Genomic DNA, 27,200 nt, shown 5'->3' on the forward strand with positions numbered 1-27,200 from the left:
CAGTAATAGAATGATGACTTTTTTCCTTACGTTTCTTGCATCTGCAGAACAGTGTAACATATTCAGCTTCCTCTCTATAGAGAGGAAAGAAATGGATCAGTTCATGGGGACACCTCATGTATGTGAGCTTTGTCATTGATCCCCAGCCTGCGCAGTGATTACAGCAACACAAGTACATGCCCAGCACAGCTCCCTGCTGTTAGCTCAGATGCATGGGGTCCTCAAAGGGCTGTGCTCATTAAACCTCTCCAAGTCCCACAGAATCCTGATGGAGCAGAGGTCCAGCACATACAAACAATTGCTGTATGGCAGCCAGTGCCCTCTTTGCACCATATTCATGGTAGACCTTACCAAAGTCTTCCTACTTGAGAGGATCCCTGACAGGTCAGAAAACTTCATCCTATCTGCATGAACAGAAAAGAGAGAGCACACAACCCATCCTTCAAACATGCTGCTGTTTGTATGTTAGCTCTCACCCAGAGCTCTCACTTGCAATTTCTACTGAAGGAAAGAACAGCTTCGTGACTCATTTTTATCTTCTGCCACAGTCTGAATATCAGTCGATAATGCCATTTATAGGTACAACTGGTTCAGCAGTCTATTTCTTCTGTGCTTGTAACAAAATATAATAATTCCAAATTTCAAATCAGATATTGTCCTCACACACTTGTTGCATAGGGTAGAAACAGCAAGGCTCTGGCAACATGATAAGCTCAGATTAATTAAATCTACTGAGAATCAGAACAAAAGTTGGACTCCCTCCAGTTCTACCAAAAAAACTGTTCAAACAACCTTTTTTGTGCCCTTGCCTAGATCAAGTTCTCATTTGTTTTTTTATTGAAGAGATGGGGCTTAGCTCTCTAAGGAAAAAAACGTAAGAAATACCTCTAAGCTGCAGATGATCGGGGAGAGCTAACCTATGACCCAGAACTCATTCCATCCTTTTACTCTGAACTTACTATGATTCAAATGAAAGCAAGTTAATAGAGACAAGTTTCAAGAGCACAATGAAGTTAAAGTCCCCACCTGTCCACTTCTTGTCATAAATCACTCAAGCTACCAATGGCCTTTCTTCAAGCTTAGGAATCAGTGGTACTTGGGGCAGCACGGACCAAAGCAAAGCAGCGCACAACCCTAAGATGCTTTATGGATATGCTGAAGAAAATGAGCTATTCTACAGCAGTGCTGCTTAACAGGTCAATGACTTGTCAATTTTAACATGTCAGGATTCAGCATTGATTTTTTCCAAACAATTACTACCAAAAAAAAAATAAAGGTGGATTTTGAACGTTCATACATTGTTTCGTGCTCACATCTGAATCCCTCCTCTAAGCTCAAAAGAAAAAAGGAAATATGTTGACTAAAAAAGAACAGAATACTCTGAGTTGGAAGAGACCCACAAGGGCTGCTGAGTCCATCTCCTGGCTGCAAGCAGCACCACTCAAAACCTTTGTCTGAGTACACTGCCCAGATGCTCCCTGAGCTCCAGCAGCTCAGTGCAATGCCCACTGCCCTCTGGGGGCAGAGTCCTTCCTAACCCCCTGACCCTCCCCTGATACAGCTTCATCCCTTGGCCTTTCCTTTGGGCCCTGTTGCTGAGAAAGCAGAGCTCAGCGCTGCTGAGCTCCCTCCATAAAAAAGGCTTAGACCAACTAAGCACCATCATCCCCGTTAACATCATGTTAACTCAGATCACACTGACAGGCACACAACTTATTTTTCAAACATAAAGTCTAAAAGGTCAATTTGTTTTTTGTCACTCTATGCTTTTCTAACCTGTTTATCTATAGAGTTGTATAAGGAGTGTGAAATTATGGAAGTCACCACTGTGTATGAAATACACTAGATGGAAATCCCTTCCCCATTGAGAACTTTATAACAAGGGCAATGAAATTTTTATCAGGTTGTAACTCAGAAGATTAGAAGACTGGGAGCACATTATTCTAAAAATCAAATCTGATTAATGTTTAATTGTAGCAATGAGCAGAGGTATTAATTAGGTGTACTTTCTATGATTCATATATAGCCATTAAAGCAAAAGAAAGAATAATTTGAAAATTAGCATAAAGAGAATGGTATAATTGAATGGTAAATTATAATTACACTGAATGGACCTTGTGAAAATAATAGAAATTGTCATCCAATATATTCATTTTCATATATAATGCAGTTACAACAAATTTTCTACCAATCAACTCTGACATTTTTTCCTCGGGATATTTTTATTTTGTGCAGAAGCCACAGGTGTGAATTAGGGATTAATTTATGCTTTTCAATGAGAATCACAGCACAGATCTTAGAAGTACATCCATTTTATTCTTATCACACAGTCGAAGTATTCATGCATGTATCTGGATGGCTTGGTTTAAAAGAGAAATCCAGAGCCTTAGCTGAGATCCCACATTCAAAGAAATATTGCAATTAAACTTGAAGCTCAACACCCTTTTACCCTGTGCTTTGTTTCATTAATGAACAAGCCTCAAAGTCACACAGGGGTTGGAAACCTTGTTTCAGATTTTCAGTGCTCATTCCCTTCCCTACAGCCTTACCACAATGGTTTTGTTTCCAGTAACACTAATACAACTTACACAGAATTCCTTAAATATTACTTTTATGTTTTATTATTAGTTTAAACAAACATGCCAAGGAAAACAAAACAAAAACCATAAACATCCATTAAGCTCCCAGTATTCAAAACGTTCCAGGAAAGTTTGGAAACATGACCACGAGGCACTAATATCTGAAGGATAAAAGGAATCCACATTATAAAATCTGACGCTAATTTTCTGCCAACATAACAAGCCATACAGATATGCTTTTGGCATGAGCAACCATTTCTAAATTTATTTTAGATAAGACAGTAGAGACTAGCATTAGCTTCTGCTGCTCTGGAACAGCAACAGAAAGCAGAACAAATTCATAATCTTGTCTTATGATGAAAACAGACAAAAAGGCATAAAAGTATGTTTCCTGTTTAGGTCTATTGTTTTTATGCAATTTCTTACAATCGCATTTATTGCATTAATTACAAAGCCAAGCAATCAAAAGAATGCAAATAAACGGTTTTAAGATTTAAAAATTAAAAAAAAAAAAAGCAAACAGGGCAGTGATGCAACATTAGAAATATCTTTTCCTGCTATTTCCATTTAACACCAAAATCAGTATCTTAAAATTAAGGAGTTGTGTGCCAGCCAGGAGATCCTCTAGTTTACCTAAGTCTACTGAAAAAGAGAGTTCTGGCAGTAATATATATATTTTTTAAACTTGCATCATAATTATGTCACAAGTCCACAATCAGAAAATAAATAGTTACTTTAATAAAAGTGGTAAGTACTCACACATACAGGCAATCAATAAAAGGTTTCTATTTTGCACTGACTACATGCTGAATTAGAAGCAGTTTGGAAATTAGGAAACATATAATAAAGTTCACTGCCACTCTCCACCCAAAGAATACATAACCAAAAAACTACCAGTTTTATTACCAACCATTGAGAAACTCTTTAGTTGGAACCCATAACTATCTATTTCTTATTACTCTGAAGATGTGAGATGAAGGTAAATTGATCAAAATATTCATTCAGGACAGCAATGCAAGTTATCTCCATTTACACTTATGCCCTCATAAACATCCTCTTAATTTCACAATAGCCAGTAGAAACCAAAACAAACAACTTGCTCTCTAATTTTAAAGCCTTACAGCACTTACATAGGAACTCATTATGAACTGCAAAAAAAAATGGGGAGCTGCAGTTGGCTTTCAGAAGGTTTTTTATTCTTAAACCATAAAAGACTTAAAAATAATAATCACATACTAATGTTTCTAATGCGTTAATTTTTTGCTATCATTGCTAAATCTTCTGGACATTTTATAACAAATGATTGGTACAGAGGATCATTGCATTGTTTTCATGAGGGTTTTAATAGATCAGAGAAATATGCTACAGAATTCAGATTTAACATATCCCAGGTGGCTGGAATTAGTAATACAAAAGACAATCCTCTTTCACAGAAAAGAAGAAAACTCACTACAAAGCACCACAGAATGTTTCACCTAATTGCTCTGTCTTTTCACCAATATAATGCTTTGTCATTCTGTCAGTTGTCCACGTTTCCAAAAATATTAAGTTGTGCTAAGGAAATGTGCTAAATTTTGTTGTACTGAAAGGTTTAGAGAAGGTTTTGGCCCTTGAAAATGTACAGTGGATTCTAGGAAGCACGAGTATGTCATGTTTCATGTTAAAAGCACTGTGACATTCTCTCTTCTTATTATGTCTTTAATGTTGTGCAAGTGTTGCAGTGCTCTCAAAGCTCCTTGCCTTCTGCACTTAGAGGCAATCACAGGAACAACAGTTAAGACTTTATTTTTCATTAAAATAAATAAAATTTCCACCCTGAATTTTGACTGAAAAATGTTTCAGTCAGGCTCTAGAAGAGAAGCATTACCATGCAGAGCAATACAGTGACTTAGGTTAAGAAGCAAAGCAACAGGAGTCAGGACTATAATGACCATAAAGTAATGAGGACAGTTTTGTTATCAATAAGACGTGTTTACAAATACTAGATCAAGTTTGAAAAATTTCCTCCCTGATGTATAACAATACAAAACATTTCACTGCTTTAGAAATACAGAAAGAAACAAAGATTCACACAGCAAGGGAAGTCAAAAGCTGATATTTAACACCTTCAAGCTACAGTGTGGGAGCCTAGAAGAGCTCCCATTCTAAACTAGATATGGAAAGAAATTGGAATCCTGCTTTCTCAAATCCCACTAAAATCAGCCCCAATTGATGAGTGGTGCCAAAGCAGTCCTTTCACCTTTGCTTCTAAATTCTGTCCAGCACTTCAAATTTCCCAAGTTCCAGTTTCCATCAAGAAACAAGATCAAAAAAACATTTTCTAACTTACACAACACTACTACACCTAGATCTGATCACCAACCCTTCTCTTGAAGCCAGTTGAAAATGGAAACACATGACAGTGAGAATTAGAACACCCAGCTACTGATCATATAACCTTTACGTTGCATCTACAAGATTTTGTGGTGTCAATCTATTAGATCAGGAAAAAACAACAGAAGTTTGAAAACCTACATAATTTTTTTTCCTGATAAGTGCATATGTTTCAAAGCAAAGACAATGACACCAGAAATTTAGCATTCCACACTGAACGTTTATAGCAACTGAACCAACTAAGTGGTTAACCAAAAAGCTCACTGCCTTCCTTAACGATATGCTTACTGGTTTTTGTGCCTTACCAACCAAAGCACTGCTGTCAGCTCCCCAGGAGGGCGAGAGAAAGGAGTACAGTTTTTCCCACTGATTGGTAATTTAAGTCACAGATCAGAACCAGTCAGGGCCCACAAAGAAGAAAGCTCAGTGGAGATGGGATGGACAAAAGGCTCCACTGCCTTCCCCAGTTCTTGAGGAAATAATTTGTTTTTCTGGGAATATACACCACTCACCACAGCTACCTCTTCGCTTGTGATTGGAAACACTCCTGCACACTAACACTGTAAAAGCAATTTCAAAAACAACAACAACAAAACTACAATGAGTAAATTCACGTATGCAAAATTCAGATGCAGAAATCAATCTTGCTTATCATTTAAAAAAAATACTAACAGTATGTGGAATGTTTCTGATAAACGCTTCACATGTAGCATGTGTGTGGGAGAACATGATTCAGACAAGACTATTTCTCTGACTAGATTTTTAACATTTCTCTACACTATGGGAAAAAAGCATCGTGAATCTCTCAAATACTTTCAGGGAGGAAAGGAAGGACTACAGGGAACCAATTAGGTTTGCCAGCAAACAAAACTGTTTGCGACAAGCGCCTCTGAGGGTCAAAATTTGTCATGCGCTACTATTCCAGATATTACACTTGTCTCAAGGGATAGTGAAGATTAATATGGTAATTAGAAATGCTGAACAACACCTCCATTACGAGACAAATGAAAAGACCATCCTGACACAGTCACAGCAATGATTTTATTCATCATTTTTCTTCCACCTCAATGAACGGACATGTATCATCATCCTGGATGTCTTCTACATTCTGGGGCAACAAAGGAAATCCACAATCAACTTTTGTGACCGCAGAAGTGCAAAGTAGCCAGGGGAGCTGAACAACACAACTTGGCCTATAGTAGGGAAGAACATATAATTGAAGCGGAGAACCAGAAGAGAACAAGGGGAGGTTCACCTTCTTTACCATGAAAGTGTATTCATCTTGCACTGCACATTGCTGACAATAAGAAAAGAGTAACGCTACTGATTCACACTTCAACAGACCACCGCCAGCTGTCACTGCAAATGATAACCCAAAACTTAAACCATTTCAGTCCAGAGCAAGCTCCCACAGTTGGAATGGGGCTGGTGCTTCGGGGAATAACTTGGCTTTGCTGCATTGAGCCCCAGGATACAACCTACTGGACAGAGGCACAGACAGAGGCTGAAGATTCAGTGCTGGAGAACAATACCAAAATTATAACGTTTAGTGTATTATTTGAAGCGTGGTGGGCTTTTACTGATATGAACCCTAAATTGTGATAGTCATCAACAGCTAGGAGTAGATTCTGTAATCAATGTTCTGCTAAAAGTACCGAAAAGCCTCAACTTAAATGACAACGTTAAGAAATCAGAGACTTGTTTTTAAAAATGAAATGGGGAAGGTTAATGCCAGTGATCTGTGAACACTTTTTGTCTTTTGGATAAACGCATATATTGTGCTGACATGCAAACTTAAAGCAACATTTCATACAATCAGCCACAGCTGCACCAATGAACCGGCCAAATAGCTCAAAGCCTTGATAAAATTTATGTTATAAGAATAATATACGGTTGGGAAGAATTATAATCAGTTGAGTTTTGTCCATTTAGCACATTCGGGCTATTTTATATTTACACCAGGATGGTTTGAATTACCTCACTACTCCCACACGGCCACCAGGCAAATGCTTGGTAACAGTTTAGAGGTGGGCGAGGAGACAAAGTTGGTTACATCACCACCATCTTTTTTTCAAGCTGAACAGGAGGCACATGCCAACAGTCAGCGAACATCACACCAACAGTCCTTTGCTTGGGTGGTAAATTGTTCTCAGATGTATAAATTTAACTTCATTTCTAGACCACTAGCTGGCTAACATTAAGCACAAGGAGACATTGATGCGGCAAAGGCATCTAGGTTCTACCTTGAGATACTGTACAGTCTTACAGTTTGCTGATGACACTAAAATCAACAGATATTAAAAGAAAACACTCTCAGCAGCTTATTTTCTCTTATCTCTGTCTTCAGAAATGAAAATAATGAAACACACTGTGCTGACATGCAAACATTCCTGGTCCTCAGACTTCCAGTTACAAACTGCAGCATAAACAATTGTACTGCTCTGTGGCATCCTCATCTCTGACAGGAATGTAATATGATCCTAAAAGCATAGACTGACTGGGCCTACCTACATAACCTGCTCCACATAGCTTGACTTTTTTCCCCCCCAATACCTGATACCATGGTTGTAAATTAATCCAACTATTTCTTACATTATCTTGAGAGACAGGCAAAACAAGTTAGTCACGCTCCTCTTTATAGCAACCTGTATGTATTAAAAGGCTGTTTTCACATTCAGTCACTCCCTGCCTTCCCTTTCATGAACAAAACAGTACCCATTCTTTCACTATATTCTTTGGAGTTAAACATTAATTAAAGCAGAGTTTCTTTTACTAGCTGCTTAATTTGCTTACCTCCTTCTCAAAGAAGAGCACTCAATACTAAACATGCTTCTTCAGCTAAGGTCCCAGCAGCACTGAATAAATAATTAACTTCTTTGCCTTCTCTGCCACCCCACATGTGAATACATCCCAATGCCTGTTTTTTCCTGCAACAAATTGCAATCAGCTGTAACTTTCCAATCTTTTCTGCAGAACTGCTTCTTGGCCACAATTATTCCCCATTTTTGTACTGGTGCATTTGATTTTTCTATCTTCAGTACAGAACTGTGCTTTCCTTTGTAGAAATTCATCTTCCTGATTTCAGACTATTTCTCCACTTTATCAAGCTCATTTTGAATTTTAATCAGTTCTCCACTGTTCTTGCAGCCCCTACCTCCCCTCCTCCCACACTAGCAGAGCTCAGTGTCATCATGTACCACACTACAGCTGTGACAAGGGATGTGCCTGTGCTTTTTGAGTTTGAAAGTGCAGTGAAAAGCAAGAAAGAAGAAAAGAAAATCAATGCCTTAAGAATGTCAAATTAAATACCCAACTTTTAAAATTTTAAAAAGGAGATTTTATATTCAGGTCTTAAATACTGTTAAACAAAACCTGCAACTTTTTTTTTTTTTTAGCCCTGGGGAAGGCACTACCTGTGAGTTTGGCCCTTGGCAACATCAAGCCTTAATAATATACCTATATTAATAAGGAATAGGAAGTGTAACCAAGAGGGGGTTTTCTGGGTTTATTTATGCCACTAAACATGGGAAGGATAGCATAATGCTCGCAACAAGTTCAGTCTCAGTTACATATTTACTATGTGTCCTGAAAACAAATACTCTGTATTTCTATCTTTCCAGAGTTTTCATTACATGATCTGTATTGTTCTGTGATTTCTTTTTTTAGACTATATCAAGTGCATAGCCATCTTACCTTAGCCTCAAAGTGTATACTCAGGTGTTTTTCCAGACAAGCAATTAAAAGACTGGACAGTCTCACAAAATGGTCCTATGAATTGATCCGTAGAGAACAAACATGGAAGCAACAAACAACTGGCTCATTATTACAGCCAAGAGTTATCGTTCACAGAGCAAAGTGACTTGCAGACATGCACACAAAATCTTGCAATAAAAAAAAAAGCCCTCAAATCACCTACAACAAACAGAACAGCTTCTACCCTACAAGTAACCTATGAATGCAGATATATATCACCTGCTACAGACAAACCCTTTTCAAATCAAGGGCTTACCATCTTCAATTAAATCATTCCTTACAGTAGCTTTATTAGGAATTTTGTAGTGCTTCCACTTTAAAGTAAAAAAAAAACCCTTTCTTTGAAAACAAGCAACACAGATTCCCTTTGCTGAATAAAAACAACAAAACAGCACAGAAACTTGGGATACCAAGGAAGGCTCTCTGGAAAGGAAATAAAACAAAACCAACTTGTCAAATGGGACTCCCTGCTGCTGTATACCATGTGGTGCTCTAGTGAGCTGCATCTGTTCAGCTATTAAGTGCAGTAGTGAATATGATACTGACAGCAGTGACATTATCAAATATGCTGAGTGGTTATTAAGTCTGTATAGCATAATCTTTTCACTTTTTATTTTAATTGGTAGAAGTTACTCCAAAGTAACTTCACATATGATAATGCTCTTTGTACTTGTCCCTAAATGAGAAGGCACTGCTGCCTAATCCACAGTGAGCCTTAAAAACTCCATCTGCTTTGCAAGGAGAAAAAAAACTGGGGACTTTTGATCCACAAACTCTACTGCTCCCTGAGTCAAGAAAAAAACCCTGGACAGGACTTTGGATAGGAAGAACACAGCCTGTTGCATTCAGTGCATAGGCAGTAAGCGACAAGTCAACCACGGCTGTGGGCAGAGCAGAAAACAAGAGACCCCAGCCCCCAAAATTGCGTACAGTGAGATACTTGAAGTTGTAATCCCCCACCCCCTCCTTTCCATTCAGAGGCCTGGAATGAAGAGGAATAACTGACCCAACAGCTCTCACCCACAGCAGAAAAGGCAGAGAACCAGCTCTGTACAAGAAGCTTTTCCTAGATCACAGAGAATGTATAATGCTGCAGCAGAAAGCACAATTCACATCTCCCCAAAGAGATTATTTGGGGATAAATTTGGTCTTTGACTGAACGCAAATTATCAGCTACAAATTCTGGCAGGAGTTAAAGTTGCATTGGTAGTTTCGTGCCAATGTGCTGAAAACTTCAGGATAATTTTAGACAGAACTGGCAAAAAGGGCCTCTCTTTAACTTGATATCTCTTATTCAGCATAAGCTAGGTAATTATCCAAAGCCAAGGAATGTGCAAATCATTCCTTGAGCTAATCCTACTCTCTGAAGCATAAGCATTCTTCAGTCTAGATGGGCTTTCACAATCAAAGATATTTAAGTTGCTTTAAATGCTTAAGAATCACCTGTTATTAGCGTGATTGTTGTATTAAGCATAAACCATCAGAACACTGACAATACCAGTTTACTAAATCCTTATCACGTCTGTTATTGCTGCAGAAATGCTTAGGACTAGGTTGATCTAAGTGAAAAAAACACACAAAACAAAAAGACTTAACAGCAGCACACTGCTGAATGAGAAGAACTGACATGAAAAGCAAACATTACACACCTGGGATCATTGCTAAGGAGAGAAAGGAAGAGGCTGCTCAGCTCTGGGGAAAGCATGTTCTGCTCCACAGTGATACATTATCACTGGAGCTTCATTAAGAGAGAAAAGCATTAAATAGCATAGGCACAATGCTGAAAAGCAGATGAGGATATTGTTAACTTGGGTGTGAGGAAATTCAAATAAATTCCCTGCTGTGGCTTTCCCACAAAATCCCAGTGCAGTGAGTTGGTGTCACAGATTACTAACAGTTAACTAAAATGGGTGAAAGAATGAACCAGGCCCAGTATGCTCAGTTCTACCCTCTGGTACATCAGATTAAAGTCAGTGACTTTACTGTAGTTGCTCTTCAGTGGTACTGCAACAAAAGTGAAAAGTGAGAAAGGCTCCAGATGATAAAACCATCTGGAAGAAAAAGCAAACTAGCAGTAAATATTGAAACAAGTTTCCAGTTTAGTGATGACACTGAGGCATCACAGAGCAATATCTGAATTAAATAAGTAGTCTAATTAACTAACAATTAAGGTATTATCTCACAAAACCAGAATAGTATTAAGACAAGCTTTCCTTATTAGTGCAAAGTGATTAACTATAATACCAGTATTTACTTAAACAAGTGCTTGAAGTAAAACAGCAGGATCTGTAAAATTATCTCTGCACCTTTCATCTTCCAGCAGGAGTTTTCTGGCCAGATATATATCCTGCTCATACCTACTCTTATTTCTGCAGTTTCTTCAGACCAATGAACAGTGGAAGTGGCAGAATGAGAATTATTTGGAATTAGGATCAGAAACTGTTCAGGCCAACAGCTGTGCTTTTCCACTTGCCTTGATTGACATCAGACTAATCTTTTTGACGGATATTAAAAATGATATTGTTCGTACTGCACATTCACTGAAAAACTGCTACACTAGTACTTTATGCTACTGCATAGATTATATCCTTATCCTCATTTAGAGCTCATAAATTTAAGAGCTATGGAGTTAATGGGCCAGATCTTGAGTTCTAGCTTATAGTCATAAGAAATGCACCTTGATTCTGTACTACACCAGATTGGCCCTCTCTCAATGGGTCACAGCAATGTGATATTCACTCTCATTCAAAATGCCCTCAAAAGCTGAAAGCATAGACTGGGATAACTCAAAATGCCATTTCTCATGTCTATTCTTATTTTTTCAAAACCACATCTTATCAACCTAAAGTGCCACAATGGCTTCTAATACACCAGGTACACATTCACTCACTTGAGTTTGAACTGAAATGCCCACGTGTGCCTTGCAGGGAGGGAGTGAAAGAACTTGTTGTGCTCCTCTAAAATCAGGAAATAATTAAAAAGTAACAAGCTAGGAAATATTATCAGGTCTGGCTCAATTGTGTTACTAAATAAAACAAATAGTATATGCATAATAATATTTACAATAAACAGAAAAGTGTCCACATAGGGTAGACAAAAACAAGTGGCTGGCTTCACAGGAAGTGACCTCCAATCATCATTTTCATTCTCCGGATGTTATGATATTTTCTATGATTCTGTGTAGTAGGTAGTCAGACAGGTTTCAGCCAACTTCTCAACTGTTCTACTATTGAAAGTAGTTAAGTATTTTTAAACCCTAAGGTTGCTAAATTGCTGCTAAATTTTTCATCAGATCTTTTTATACAAGGCAACGTTCTGGAAGAGTTAGTGCCATGTTATTATAATATCTATAACCTTCATATGCAAGGATGTTAGTAATCAGTGTAGAAGGCATTCTGAATTTAAAAAAATTGGTTAGACTGGAATAAGTAGAGTCAGCTTCAGTAACATTAATATAAGGTTTGTTCCTTTAAGCCAAGAGCAAACTAAAAAGCATTGAGACAAAGCATCAGTAAGAAAGTATAACATCAACTAAGTAAGATGCCGCTATGGAAGAACAGCGGCCTATTAATTTATCTCTGCACTACTAGCAAATTATTTTGTCCTCCTTTCTGAAGCCAGAAATTTGGTATTTTACATATATGTTACATACAAACAACCTCATCAAGAAAGGACATCTCCTAATTTCAGCCATGTATTTATTTGTTTGGTGTCATAAAGAACAAACCTAACAAGTGGTCCCGCTCAAGGTCTTCCACGTGTATAATACAGTCAACATTTACAACAAACCCTCCTTTAGCGACACAGTGTTTCAATATGTGGGAAAGCAAAGGTATATAATCACTGAGACACCTGAACATTGCCACCTGCTTCATTGGGATTCACTGAGACTAAAGAACACACACAGGCACATGAATCTGTTTGCAGACACGGCAGAAAAATTATTTAGGGAGTAAGGGAAAAGCAGAGACAAGAAAGAATCTTTGCATATAAAGACTGGAACAAGTCTGTACAATGCTTGAGAGTTTTAAAGTAACAATAACCAAAATAAGCAATGCTTTATGAAGAGGTTATGGGCCTCATTATGTTAATTACAGATGACTACTCTTATGCTGGCCTCTCCATATTGGTCTATTTCACTACTTAAAAGTGCAGAATAACTTCTGTAATTGATATATATACACACAAATGTATACATACACACACTTGCGTCCCACTAGAAGCATTCTCTCTCCACTCTCAGCCAGACTCTACACCTTTGCCAGAGGAAAGCAACTTGAAACATTCATCAGTGCTGAGGGCTTGAACATTCTGATGACAAAAGATATTTTAACTGTGTACTTAGGACTTATTAGTTGTGTAATTTTCTCAGTGAGGGGTTGGCAGGTGGTGACCCCTTCATCCAGCATGCTTTTGGGGAAGGAAGCTTCTATCCTCTCAAAAGTATGAAAGTAGCAGGATGTATAAAGGAGTTATTAGCTGGGTAGAGGAAGAAATGAGAACTTCTATTCATCTCAAGACAGTATAAGATGATGAAAGGAGTTGCTTCCTCAGTCACTTTTGCGGACTCTGCAAGATCAGAGCTGCCATGCTGCTGTAATGGAGCTTCCCTGCCAGCATAAGGACTTGTTGCAGAACATCACGGTGGCAGTCATAGCCAAGCTGTTTAATTATATCATCTGTTCAAATTCCATTCATATTTTTGGTACAGTAACATATCAATCTGTTCTGTGCTAGAATTAGCACATTTCCATAACCTCTATGTAATTTGGTCCATTCACAGCAGGAACAGATCACTGTTGCTCAGTGCTAAATCCTGCTTGGGAAGAAAAACATTATTTGAAAAAAAGAAAACAACAAAACAACAACAAAAAAGAACCCTTTGGATAACAGACAATGCAGAGTACTCAAGATGAAGTATTAATAAACAACTTCTATCATAAAATCCCCTGTTTTTAAGCCTCTGCTACTACAAATAATAACTTAATTGCATAATTTCAAGGTATGGCTTGACCATTTCAGTGATTTGTTTTCTTTCCTACAGACTGAGATCTTTAGCCTGATCAGTGAAGTAAATGATTGCTCCATTTAGCACAAATTCCCTAGATTAATCCATTGCTCCCACTCTAATTAACTTAAGTTTGCATACACTGAATTGCATTCTCACTTGGCTGCCTAGCCCCACAAGTGATTCTTTTCTGACCAGCGCTTTTCATTATTTAAACCCCACAAGTAAGCCTGGAAATTTTTCTTTCATAAGAATTTTTATCCAGTTTGAAAATTAACACAAACTAATGTTGCTGTTTTGTTCCCTACAGAGAAAATGATCACTGCCCGCAACCATTAAGCTTCTTATAATTTTTTCCATTCTCATATATTAACAAACATCATGTATTTAAGTGTAATAAAGTAGTATCAAACATTTGCAAAATTCTTGCTTAGATAACATTATCCTTAAGTAATTTTCTTGTTCCTCGCAGTTTTTAAAGCATATTAAGTGTCACAACCGTTAGACATAACAATCCCTAATGCACACCGAGCTGATACAATGCTGGCATTTTCAGAGGTTATATTTAGCTTCCACTAACTTTAGCCTCTCACGTGCATGCTTAGCACTTCTAAAATACCAGACTTCCGAAAGTCAGCTCTCCTTTTTTCTTTTTTTCTTTTCGAAAGCCTTTCCAGGATGTAAATAATTTGATTTTACAGTCTTTACTGCTCTGTGCATATATAAATCACTGCTACTCCAAATCATCACACAGATTCATATATAATAACAACTAATTATGTATTTGAAAGAAGATTATCAGAAGACATGTTATCTTGAGAATATATATATATTTTTCACAGATTATTAACTGTTCCTGGGAAAATTGATTACAAACCAATAAAAACAAAAAAAATCACTAAAATCAAAGGGATTTTTATCATCAGTCCTACTGAAAGAACACTGGACTCACTAGGCATTGATTCAAATACAACAAAGTCAATAGAATCTTTCAATTGGCTTTCTATTCAGCATTAAAGCCCAAGACATGCAAAGTATTCAAAAGAGAATAATAAATTCATTTATCCTAAGACTGCAGGTTTTCCTCTGATATGCTCACACACGGAACTCTGATCCTCTTTCCAATTTTACTTTGAGTTATTTCTGTTCACTTGAAGGAAGGTCATTATACGTGCATAAATTAAAACTGTCTAGATATAACATACATTAGAAGCTAACAGAGTGTGCTATTAAAAACCTGGTGCAGAAGACGACTGCATTTGTGCAAGTAGGAGACTGAGGGAGTGGAGCACAAATAACAGTCCTTTACAGTAGACCAAAAGCTCCAAGAAATGTATCTATTGAGAGGACTTCCGCAGAATTTTCCATGAACTTCCAGCTGAAAATCCACACCACATCAGTATTATTTTGCTTTGCACAAAAATCAACATTTCATTTGGAGATACTAAATATTTCACTAATCTAGAAAAAATTAAATGAAGTATTTCCTATGCAAAAATTATACATAGCCAAGAAAATGGGGAAACTAACTTCCTTTTCAGCCAAAACAATTTTTGAGCCAAAGATGACACAAACTCAAAAAAACTTTTAATTGACCTTGTCTGTATCTTTCTCATGAAAAAAAGTTTATAGTAAAAATGCCTTTCCTGTAATGTTTATTTTAATAGATGTAGTATATAAATAGATTGGACAAAGAGCACAGACTGAATTTATTCATGATCCACAACCCAATTTTCCATAAGACATTCTGTATTTCCTCTCATAAGGCTGTTCACCTCAGTCATTAATCATAACTTGGGAAGATTTACAAACACATTTTCAAAATCTAAATACAATACTGATTAATGTATTGTGCCAATAAAGCTACATCTTCAGAATATTTCAAGCTAATTAAGTGTGACATACATGGAAAATATTCTTACTGAAGATTCTTAGACTTTTTCAGATAACATTATCACATCTTTTAAAATAGCTTCCCATGTTTTTTTCCATCACAATATTAATCCTTCTGGTTTTCACTTTCTCCATAGCATATTTTCTAATAACATTAAATGGAATCAGATAAAAACCATCCACAGACTACCCTGAGTTTAATGTTTTCTTTCATTTTTGTACTGGTAGAAATCTATGCTTCTTGTCTTCACTAGTAGATCAAGCAGTACTTGTGCTGCACTGGAGGATGCCAACTTACTGTATTATCAGCATTGCCAGAATTTTTTTTTTTTTTAGCCCTTTGAGCCCTATGTCTAATTCTACTTTGTTTCTCACCATAGGAAAGTTGGAAATTTGAGTCTTCAACAGCACAATGCTTGTGAAAGACAATGACATATGTATATGTATCTGCTTATCTGTCTAATGACTTGGCAGAGGAGAAGAAAAGCCAAGATAGGTATGCAATTCGTGTCAGGGCTTTACAAGTGGGTAAAAAGCCAAGCACAGGAGTGCATGTGGTAGTTAATGGAACACTGCATTAACAAGCTGTAACTTTTTTCCTCTTGGAATGGAATGGAGATGGATGCATATCAAACCAAGAGAAGGGGAAAAAAAGAAGGATTGTAGTAAGAAAAGGAGAATTATAGCATTTCTCAGAGATTTGTCCTTTTATGTGTCAACAAGAGAAGAAAGTAGAAAAACAGACAACCCGACTTTTAGGCACAATATCTATTTCTACTTGAACTAGATCTTCCAGCAGAAACTGCAATAGGAGACTACTTCACTTACACAACAGAAGGTAAGCGATAGCTGAGAATGCAGACTTCCGCATATCTGGGTAACTAAATCAAATTAACACCCCTTTCCTGAAGCACAGGAATGCATGCATATTATACACATAACTACTCTTTTACATCTAAGCTGCTACAGTACATGTGATGTTTTATAGTTTACTATCTTGGAATTTAAAATACTTGTACTGGAACTGTTAAACATCTGGTAGCAATACAGAATACACTTTTTTTGCAATGTTTCTACTATTAACGATTGTTATCTGGGGAGGTTAAATGATCATTTAAAACAAATGTGTTTCTAATCTAACATTAAAGCTGTGATTCAGATGATCAAGTAGCAATTTTCTAAATCAGAATTCGTTATGCACTTGATTTCCTTATTAGGTTTACATCATTTTTAAGTAAACAGAATAATAAAAAGGGCAAGAACACATTAGAGTATCATCACCAGACCTGTAATTTCCTCTTTCACAGCTAAAATGAAGTTAAGAGTAAGTTCCCTCACAGCATTGCTCTGAAACATCCCAAACAAGCACCCATCTTGACTTGCTAGTGAAAACTATGATTTAAGCTAACTCAAAGCAACAGTTCAAAACCTTCTTCTGAATGACGCAACTCTATGATTTTTACAGCAGCTAGTTGAATACAGTTAACGTCAGCTACTAAAAAACTTTCCAATAAATTATTTTTCAAATAAAACATGTACATGAGCTTCTCTACTTTCTTTTCCTTCATTTTTACAACTACAATGCTTCACAATACCACCACTGAAAAGCCTATAGTTCTACTGACTTTAATACCATTCATGTTGCCAGGTACTGAGTATTTTTGAAAATGCTGACTTCAAACTTTCTCTTGAATACTATTTTTGTTTGAAATACACTCTCAGATACTACATCCTATCACTTTTCCTAGCTTTATCTAACAGTGATTAAAAAAATCTTGCCAGATGTCAGGATTTCAGGTCAATCCCATAGTGTCTCCACTGTAGAGAGAGAACAAAGAGAAAGAACTCACAGAAGGTCAAGCCTTATTCTACAGAACTTTCTCTATAGTTGCCATGGATTTTGCTCTGAACCACAGTGGGTTTAGAAGAGATTCTCAAAGCCTGTGGCAAAGATGGAGGAGGCCACGATCATCTCAGAGTAAGACACTTAAAGTAGTTTCAAAAGACTGATGAAGGATAAACAACACATTTCTCTCTCTCGACTAAGGTGATAATTTTTCCAAGAATAGAAAACTCTATTATTCTTGTATTTATACTATCTGTTGCTCCAGCATGGGTTTAAACAAGTTATACAGGTAAAAGCAACGCTTACAACTTGGCAATAATTTTTGCATTTTGATCTCCAACTCATAATTCATGAATCCAATATTTTGTTTTAAAACAGAAAAACTCAGAGTTAGAAGATTGAACACATTTTATCATTTTGGTAGATTTAAGGTATAGTGAATCTATAAGAAATGCATTCCTTCATATGCTAATGATAAAGACAATATTATGAGATGAAAGCACCATTGTTCTCCACAATTAGTGGAATTGGTCTCCAGTTGTAAAGAAAGAAAGAAATGATAGCTAGGCACGTGATATTTGACATGACTTAGGAAAACAAGCTTTTATGCTTTGTTCACACTTTCAAACAAGATTTTACAATATCAGATGTCGTGTCCAAGTGTTTCAATATCAGAGAAGACTATACACAACATCTGATTTATATTTCAGGCCTTCTTTGTTTCGTCATTGATAAACAGATATAAAAGCCACCTTGGTCCACAATGCAAGAGTGCCTTTACAGAAAAAAAAGCACGGAAAGACTGAATACTATAACTTCCCTCTTGTTTTGAAAATGATCACTGCAGAATGGTTTCTGAGGGTAGAAGTGTAATTGGTTATAGATCAATAAGTAATTTCATTCAAAAGGAACTATTCCATTACAGAAAATAGCGAGATTCTTAAGTTAAAATCATCCTAATACACTTAACAAATTGGAGAGTAATCTAAACAACATTTTATGTTGCCCTAGTTATGTTTATCACAACTGATCATTTATTTATGTTGCCATAAAAATCCAGATGCTTTCAATTTTGATTGCTAGTTATTTGCTCTAGGGCAGTTGAAATCACTTTTTCAGACTTCTTAGCTCAACAGTATTGCTTTCTCCTTACAATTTATCATCACAATGCAACAGTGAAAACAGGATAATTCTAGCATTAACAGAAAGCACAGTCAATTGCGATATGTATTTCCTTCAGAAGATTCCAGATCAAATCCTCCAGAATTAATGCACCTTCTTCTGATATTGCTAAATTACATTTAATGTGATTAGACTCAATAAGCTGCTATATCTACACATATGTCACCGTATTATTTTTAAATTAAAAGTCATAAAGTAAAACTATGTAGAGTAAGAGGTATATTGAGAATTTCTGATATCCTTTACAGGACTGTATGCTATGAGCCACGATCATCTAAATTCAGTATTGACCCTCAAATGTTCATACTTACGTTAAAAACAAAACACATTTTTAAAAAAGCTCCAAATCCACAAATATAAGAACAACTGAGATGTGAATAAATAAGCATTTTTTAGAAATACTCACAATATGCAGCTCTAAATAGTCTCCAAGCCCAGTAGAACTGTCCACTCGTACCAACACGGCTTCTTTTTGAACAGTACTAAACCCTATTGCCAATCTGTCTGCACGAGTGCTTGGGCGATCATTCGGAGGCCACGTGTAAGTGATTTGTCCACCACCTTTGCTAAAGATATATGTTGTTCCCGCTGTAAAGAAGAAATAAAAGAGAATTAATTCACTGTCAATGCAAATTCAGAAAAAAATGACATGCTTCATGATGATGATGTTCTCATATAGGAAACAGAGCCCAGTGATGTTATATTTGAACTTGAAGGGGTCTTCATTCCAAAAATTTTCACCAAGCTAAATATTAGTGCATTTTATAGAATAGAGCTTAGTTCCACACACAGTGATTTAAAATACCATGGCTCTGATTCAGAAATGTGTTTCTATTCAAAACAGTTATTAAACATATGCTTGAAGTTAAGATCACGTCTTTGTGATGTTCAGAATAAGGCAGAATGGAAAAACATGTTTTTCCAAGTTGGGCCTATGTGGAGAAGAAATCAAGTCATCCCAGTTATCTCAGCAGCTCCAGATATCAAGCTCATTTACACAAGGAAAATGATATACTGTATGTGATATGTCATCTTGCCTAACAAAACAAGACATTAACAAATACATGCAGATAAGAATTTATCTGAGGTTTATCATCTTTTGACAGATGGGGATAACAAATGGAAGAGTGAGAACATACTTTACGTGTCATGTCAGGACAAAAAGTTATCAGTCTACAATCTAAGTAATAGCTTACTTGAATAATACTCAATGAGTGGAAATCTTTGCACATCGTTTCCAGCGTGCACATACAGAATTCGTAACTTGTTTTAAACAAGTGTTGTATATCTAGCATCACTTAGCACTCAGGTTGCTTCACTTCATCACCAGCATATTTCCTATGAACTAGAAGAGCAGCATATCTGGACATTTGCTGTTTAAAACCTCTATCCTTAAAACAGCGTACAGAATGCAAACTACGCGTGCGTTTGATCTTTCATTTATGAAGTTGCCATAAGCTGTCCACTTCTCTATGATATGAAGGGAGAAACAAAGCATAGTCAATACGGAAGTCTAGTTTTACTAGCTATTGTAAGCTAGCTCTCCACCTGGACGTCCTTAATTTTATTAAATGTAATTGTGTTTATTCCACTAAGTATTTTCAGCACATTATTCCATGGTCCCATACAGAGTAAGTACATAACAGTATAATTGTCTTTTTCTTAGCTTTTTAGATTGGCCAAAATGGCATGAACATAAAAAAGGACTTAGAAAGCCTTAGAGATACAAAACTTAAAGGTGAAAGCAAGAAGTGTTGCATGGTTACGCCACTCTTTCACTTTCCAGATATCTCACAAATACTCTACTGCTGACTGAAATTGTTTTGAGTCAGTTTTAAAAAGTTCATTTGGCCCTTTTGAAAAGATATTGTATGTTTATTTCTAACATCAATTATCTTTATGGAATTACCTACTCTGTTTTGTATTTTTTTCCCCCCCGTACAACGCCATTGATTTGTAATATTTTAAGCACTAAAGCTCAATTTATATCAACATTATTGCAAGATTGCACTGCGCTTCAAATAAATCTCTTGGCTTTTTTCTTGATGGCAAAATACCACATGTTGTAGGGAAACTTGTCAGCTCTCTCTAGCAAAGACAAATGCAATAACAGATCTAGCATCTCAGGTTCAACTTATGCTACAAAGAGAAATCAAGGCTTATCGTCATTATAATGAGTTGTGCCATAACAGCAAAGGTAAGGGCTGGAACATAAAAAGACTTGGCAACAGAAAAGGAGTGTCTGGTTTAGGAATGCATAAAAAAGCAAATCCAACATCCTGCTGTTCCATCTCTGCACTCCCCAAATGCAGGGATCTGAAATGCACATCAATCTGTAGCAGGCACTCATGGCTGAACCTCCAGTTCTAGAACATCCTAAAACAAAGACAAATGGGTGGGTAATATCACCCTTACAGGTTTCAAAGTTCCAAAATCTTGAGCCAGTTGAGGAATGACAGATTTTGGATCTTCATACTGCGTATGCCACATGGTATCTCTAGTGAAAGAATTTATTCTGTTGTTAAGGAATTTATACAAAGCTCATTAAAAATTGTGGCAGCCTTTCTGTTGACTTCATAAAATATTGCATATTGCCAGGAATTAAGTCCTTATAAAAAACAAAATGAGAAGGCTAAGAAAAATCAACTCCTTATGCCTTGGTGTCAGTAGAGATACTAATAGAGTAGTACAAAAGATTCAAGTGAGAGGGCATGATTCTCCTTTCCTTGGTTGCAACAGATGTGTTTAATTAATACAAAAGACAAAGAAAAAGCCTGCCAAGCAACAGTGCAATCATATTGAATACCATGACCCAGAAGAAAGTCTCCAGATCACTGACAGACTGTTGTTTATATCAACAGAGAATCTTCGTCACAAATTTTTGTGAAACACTGCCCTTGGAATAAACAAATAAAGAACAATTCCATACTCTTGCTGCATTGTTGCCAAGCTCAATGTTAGTATAGCTAGATTTTGCAGCTATACATCTTATGCTATGTAGAATTCACATCAAAATTTATGAAGTTATCTTTTATCCAGAAGAACATGTAGCTGACTGTTTTCATGTCAAAGCTTTCCCTTAATTATAACGTACCATTTTGTAGCTCTTCATATTATCTGTGTGTTTGGTAACAGGCTAATTAACCCGTGTTGATGAATGCAGATTTGCCTTTGTCTAAACTATACAGGGAGTCATGTTCTTTGAATTTCCTGTATTAATTATGAAAAAAATTGGGTCAGAAGCCATTTGAGAATAGGTCCTCTAGTGTTTATGTTTCAAGACAGACAAATATAATAATGTAAAATTTATTACTCTGGGATTGATCTCCACTTATGGTCCGACCTCCCATTAACTATTAAAAGCCAGAAACTGTTGTTCAAAAGCACCCTGCTTATGATCTATTTCATACGTGAAGAAACAACAGCTGAAACCTAACTCACTTGCTCCATAAAGGCTTTTATTCTCTCCCTTTATTCTCTGAGAAACTTCATAATATCTCCACAATTCTTTTATAACATTGTCACTAAAAATCAGCCACCTTACTTCCCTCTTTTAGCGTATAGCACTGCATTATTGGAGATTTATCATCTCCAAAGAAGTGAAAGCAGCTGAATTAGGAAGTCAAGAAAAGCAATGCCATCAGCACAGTACATAAAAGTGGGCAACTTTTAACTTGCTGGATTATATCCCTCAGCCACAGATCTTACTGAGTAATGCTTACGTGTCCATGCATAAGGAAAAATGCTTAGGGAAAAAATGTTCATAAAGCTCTTTGAAATTCCTAATGCCGAACGCGTGGTTCCCATTGTAACAAACTGTCAGTGGTCAAGATACAGTAACAGATTTTAACAGCCCGAGTCTCTCACATCCTATTTGTTTGCAAAATTCATCTTCATGAAATAGTCTGTTCATTTCAATAGAACCTGGCAGCAACTCAAGGACATTTGCTTACCTACACAGCATTAAGCAGATAAATATTTTGTTTAGTACCCATTTACTGTATCTAATGCTGCGTATGACTGCAAAGCCTTTCAGTATTTATTAATCTGAAGTCACATCTGATGTAGTTTAATAGTTTTCTCAAATCAACAGCTTTCTACCTTCTTCATGCTCATCTCAATGTTATGTTTAAGGAATATTGCACCAAAGGGTAATTTACACAATTCAATTATTCCCATACGTCAGTAACTTAATGCTTATTTTCAACAAGAAAATGATGGGTTTAAGATGCTAAGTGAAAGTGATGGTTAATAAAAGGTTTGGACCCCAGCAAACTATGATTCTACCACATTCTGCAACTGAAAAACAAAAGAATGAAGCCTGTAAATGTCAATAATGAAAGGTTTTCATTCCCTTTTTGTTAATAGTAGTTTATCCTTTGTATTTTCTTATAATATGAAGACATTACTGGTGATAACAAGCAATTGCTCAATAATGTAATTTTCTTCTTTCTGTGTGTTATCAGTATTTGCCTCATTCTAGGCTAAACTGTGAACTCCTTCATTCCCACTGGTAAGTAATTACTTACATTGATAAACCTGCTGAACCCAGTGAGACCATTTATGCAGGCTACTATTAATTACCAGGAATGAAGAATTTACAGTACAAATCTACACATAAACATATGCAGAAACATCTACACGGGAGCATTAGTCACACTTGCTACATTCAGGGAAGCCAATAAGTCTCCATTTAATACTTTTTATGCTTTCAACTACATATTTTCATCCTGCCCACTGCTGAACCTACAGAAAATTGCAAAAATTTCCATGTGTATTTTCACAGATTACTAATGTAAGTAGAAAAAAAAGCTTTTGACTCTAAAACATGACCTTGCCAGAGGGAGAGTGCGTTAAGAAACAATTCTGTGTGTTTTCTTAGGCTCTGATATGTTATTAATTATTTACATAGAACAGAGAATACATGCCACAGTGTTGAGGTAAGGAGGGAATGGCCATTAGGGTTAACCATGGGAAGAAGATGGGAAGAGCTGCTGGAAGAAGTACTCCAAACTAAAGATTAGATACAATTGAACACTTCCTGAAAGCCTCATGCTACACTCTCTACCCACCCAGCAGGAAGCTGAATGTGGATTGTAACTACTTTGCTTTAACAATTTCAGGATGCTACTCTAAGTACCATCTATTTACTCAATGGGAAAAAAGTTTTTCAAATGGATCATCGACCGTAGCCCTCCAAAAACCTTGATGCATAGTTCTAAGAGTGGCCTTTTCTAACCAGATTCTCTTAGACTCCCAGACAAAACAGTCTTGAATTGTATTTAAGATGCACCTTTGACCACACTTATCTTGGCAAACCTTAGAACATTACCATTCTCCTGAAAACGGAGTGCATTTTAAAATCATTTCTAACCCCATAGATCAGTTCTTAAACCAATCTGTCTGCTTGCTGTAACTGTGACTGTCACTTGCAGTTTTACCATGATGGTATGCGCTGCAGACTCTAAGTTCACAAACTGAATAGCATTTCTCAGTACTTACACACTCATTCATTGATCTTCCATTCTACCAGACTAACTAAAAGACAATTCACTGACCAAACCAGCACTGACAAACACTGTTGGTGGTTTGGTTATGAATATCTCGTGATCTCATCTTGCCACTTCTGGTAAAGGCACTGAAGAAAATAAAGAGCTGGAAAGAGCTGCGTAGCATCAGCCTTCCGCAGCACAGATTTCACTATGCCACAGAAAAGCTCAAAAATTCAATTTTTCTGTAAGAGAAACTGAGACCATACCATGTGTACAGCAGCTGCTGCCAGTTGAATCTTCAAACTTCCAACACTGCCTGTGATACTAATTTACCATCCGCATAGCTTAATATTGCACTATTTGTAATGGTGTCTGTTTCACAGCATGAAGTGTGCCTTAAAAGCTATGGTCAAGAATTCTCACCCAAACAACAATCAGAAGAGGATGACCTCTGCCAGCTTATCATTCAAAGCAATTCATTAAAATGAATAAACAAAGCAGCATTCACAGTATGTACAGGATGCTGAAGCAGAAGAGCCTTCAACTCATCGCTGCTGGCACCTGCCTCTTACAGTCAGTGCTGATATTAAACAGTAAAGACAAAGACTTCTAATAGCATGGTTTCTGTGTGTCAAGGTATGTAGCTATTAATTCAAACACAACTTCATATTATAGCAATAGGACTTTCTTCCCACACCACTACAGAGACCAATTTACTTTATCAGATCCTACAATGGTTTTTACATTACATCCAAGGTTTGACAGGGATCTATAAAACAGGGCTGAGCAAGGGTTATTATATTCAGCTATTCCCAAGGACTGTCTCCAAGTAAAGGTCTAGGTGATAGCAGAACAAGTCTTAAGTCCAACTGAGCATCCTGGCCTTTGCAGTGACATTTATTGCAGACTCAAGGCAGCAATACGGAAGCAAAGTCCTTTTCTCAGACCAGAATAGTTGCTATAGGTAGCTTAATCAGCATTAGCTCTTCAGTACCCATCTATATATACACACACCAAAAAAACCTAAAACAAACCGAAACTACTCCTCCTTTCTTCTGATTTGTAGAAATGGTATATGGACATCACTATGACCTAGTAAACATCTGTAGGTGGCAAAACAGCAGTCTGACAGTCTTCCATGCAGGAAGATTGTCAGACTCACTTAAAACACTGTAAATGCTGAAGGTGCTATGCAAATACACGCTCTGTTTCAGACTTCATGCTTTATGTCACATAATTTATATTGTACACCATATGCCATAATTAAGTGGGAAAAAAAAACAAACAACATTTCACCCACAATGAAGCAGGGAAAACCAATTACTTTTGTAATTTTATTTTCTCAATTTCAAAAGTGAAGTCCTAAGCAATCAAAAGTGAAGTTCCTCTGTGGAAGATAAACTTATGTAGTTGCACAACCTGTCTGCTCTTCTTGTTCATCCTCTATCAGTTTTTCAATCCAACAGTCAAATTCAGCCAAAACAGACAGAGAATAGGCAGAAATCTCAAGCAAAATTTTATCTTAGGAGTTTAATGAAAAAAATCAATAACTGGGTAGAAGAGAAATCTGCAGAGCTCAATTACTATTCTTTTTGCTTGGCAGTAGCCTGCAGGGACCTTCATAGTTGTACATCTGTAGGCCAGTCTATACACTCAACATACTGTGCTAGCCAGACAACAATGCCTACATACAAATAACCAGCAGCTACTCTACGCAGAAAGAACTCTTGGATTCTTGCAAAGAGTCTGTAGCCTTTGGGAAACAAGGAAGAATTCTAAGAGAAAGCAGGATTCATTATTTTTGCATGTTTTGGAACAACATGTTCAAATTTCAAGCCAAAATTTTATCTACAATGAGGATATCTAGCTCTATTGACTTAATTCTGTCACTAAGGGACAAGCAACTAAAATCTGTGAGCAATGATGGTCCAGCAGACATGAATTCCATAAAAAAACATCCTTTCTGTAGCCTTGCACTAGTACTAGAGGTTAGAATCATTCTTACCATTATAAATAATAAAAAGGGTTAAAGTCAAGCTTTCAAGGAATTTAAAGGATTTTCCAATTGGAGTGAGATTCTAGTATCTTTATTCACATCAAATAGCATCTTACGCCTTCAATGACCCCATTGATTTAGATTAGATCACTTAACTGGAGTAAAGTACTACTCAGTTTGAGTAGGCATATTAAACTTCCAATTTAAACAAGCTTCCAATTGTGTCTAAAATGAATAAAATTTTTAGAAGGACCTCAGCTAAGCAAGAGCTAGCTGAAGTGATTCCTAACAGGATACAAAAATTAGGGTATCTGTTCATCTGACTTCCTAACAAAACATGAGTCAATTTCAAAAATGATAATGGAGCCTAACTACTACCAAGTCTAAAGTCTGTAAAATTATTTTGATTATCTTTAAAACATTCACAGTAAAAAAGTTCTGTTTTGTTCCTCTCGTTGTGCTCATTCATATGAAAACTATTATTTCTTTTATGAAAGGGTACAGCCTTTCAAAAGCAAGCCTGACACAACTGGTAAGAGATAATTACTGTTCTTCCCCAGAATATCTTAGTTTAATTTTTTATTGACTGCCTATTCCTTACTTTCCCAGTATGGATGTCTGTTCAGAATGAACTTAGAACATTTCTGTATGAAATATAAGCCAAGAAATCCCCCAGTATCACCTCATATCTTTATGTAATGTGGGTGGTTAGAAAATGACATACTTATGAAATCAAATCCTGATTTAAATGTCAGACTCCAGTCAACAGGAACGTTTTTATCCACTGTAACTCCATTAAAGGTAAAAAAGAATACAACGAATCAGCTTCTGAAAGATTGCCAAAAAATCAGATGGAAATTAGAAATCAAATGTTTATAAAAAAAGGAAGGTTTTATTCCTCCAACAACCTCATAGTCAACATACAGTTAAAGATAAATTTCTCAAATAATGTATAGAAAAGTGGAAATTGTGTTGTTGAGAAATGCACAAGAGAAGGCAATGAGATGAAAAATATTTCTGGACAAATAGCATCTAAAGGCATTATCAGACTCAAGAATGAAATTAGTAAATTCAAGCA

The 27,200-nt window shown here is 36.5% G+C and overlaps 1 protein-coding gene across 23 annotated transcripts in view; it reads right to left on the reverse strand.

Moving 5' to 3' along the window:
- The window catches only part of NRXN1 (neurexin 1), a 641,583-nt gene that overhangs the window by 181,836 nt on the left and 432,547 nt on the right, over positions 1 to 27,200 (reverse strand). For all 23 annotated transcript variants that reach the window (XM_090134782.1, XM_090134781.1, XM_090134773.1 and 20 more), the window contains one exon: positions 19,041 to 19,222. In XM_090134782.1, coding sequence (XP_089990908.1) covers positions 19,041 to 19,222 — 182 coding nt within the window. The remainder of the gene's footprint in view (positions 1 to 19,040; positions 19,223 to 27,200) is intronic.

The sequence above is a fragment of the Phasianus colchicus genome, chromosome 2 (assembly GCF_987193195.1).
Source record: "Phasianus colchicus chromosome 2, bPhaCol1.hap1.1, whole genome shotgun sequence".
Taxonomy (NCBI): Eukaryota; Metazoa; Chordata; class Aves; order Galliformes; family Phasianidae; genus Phasianus; species Phasianus colchicus.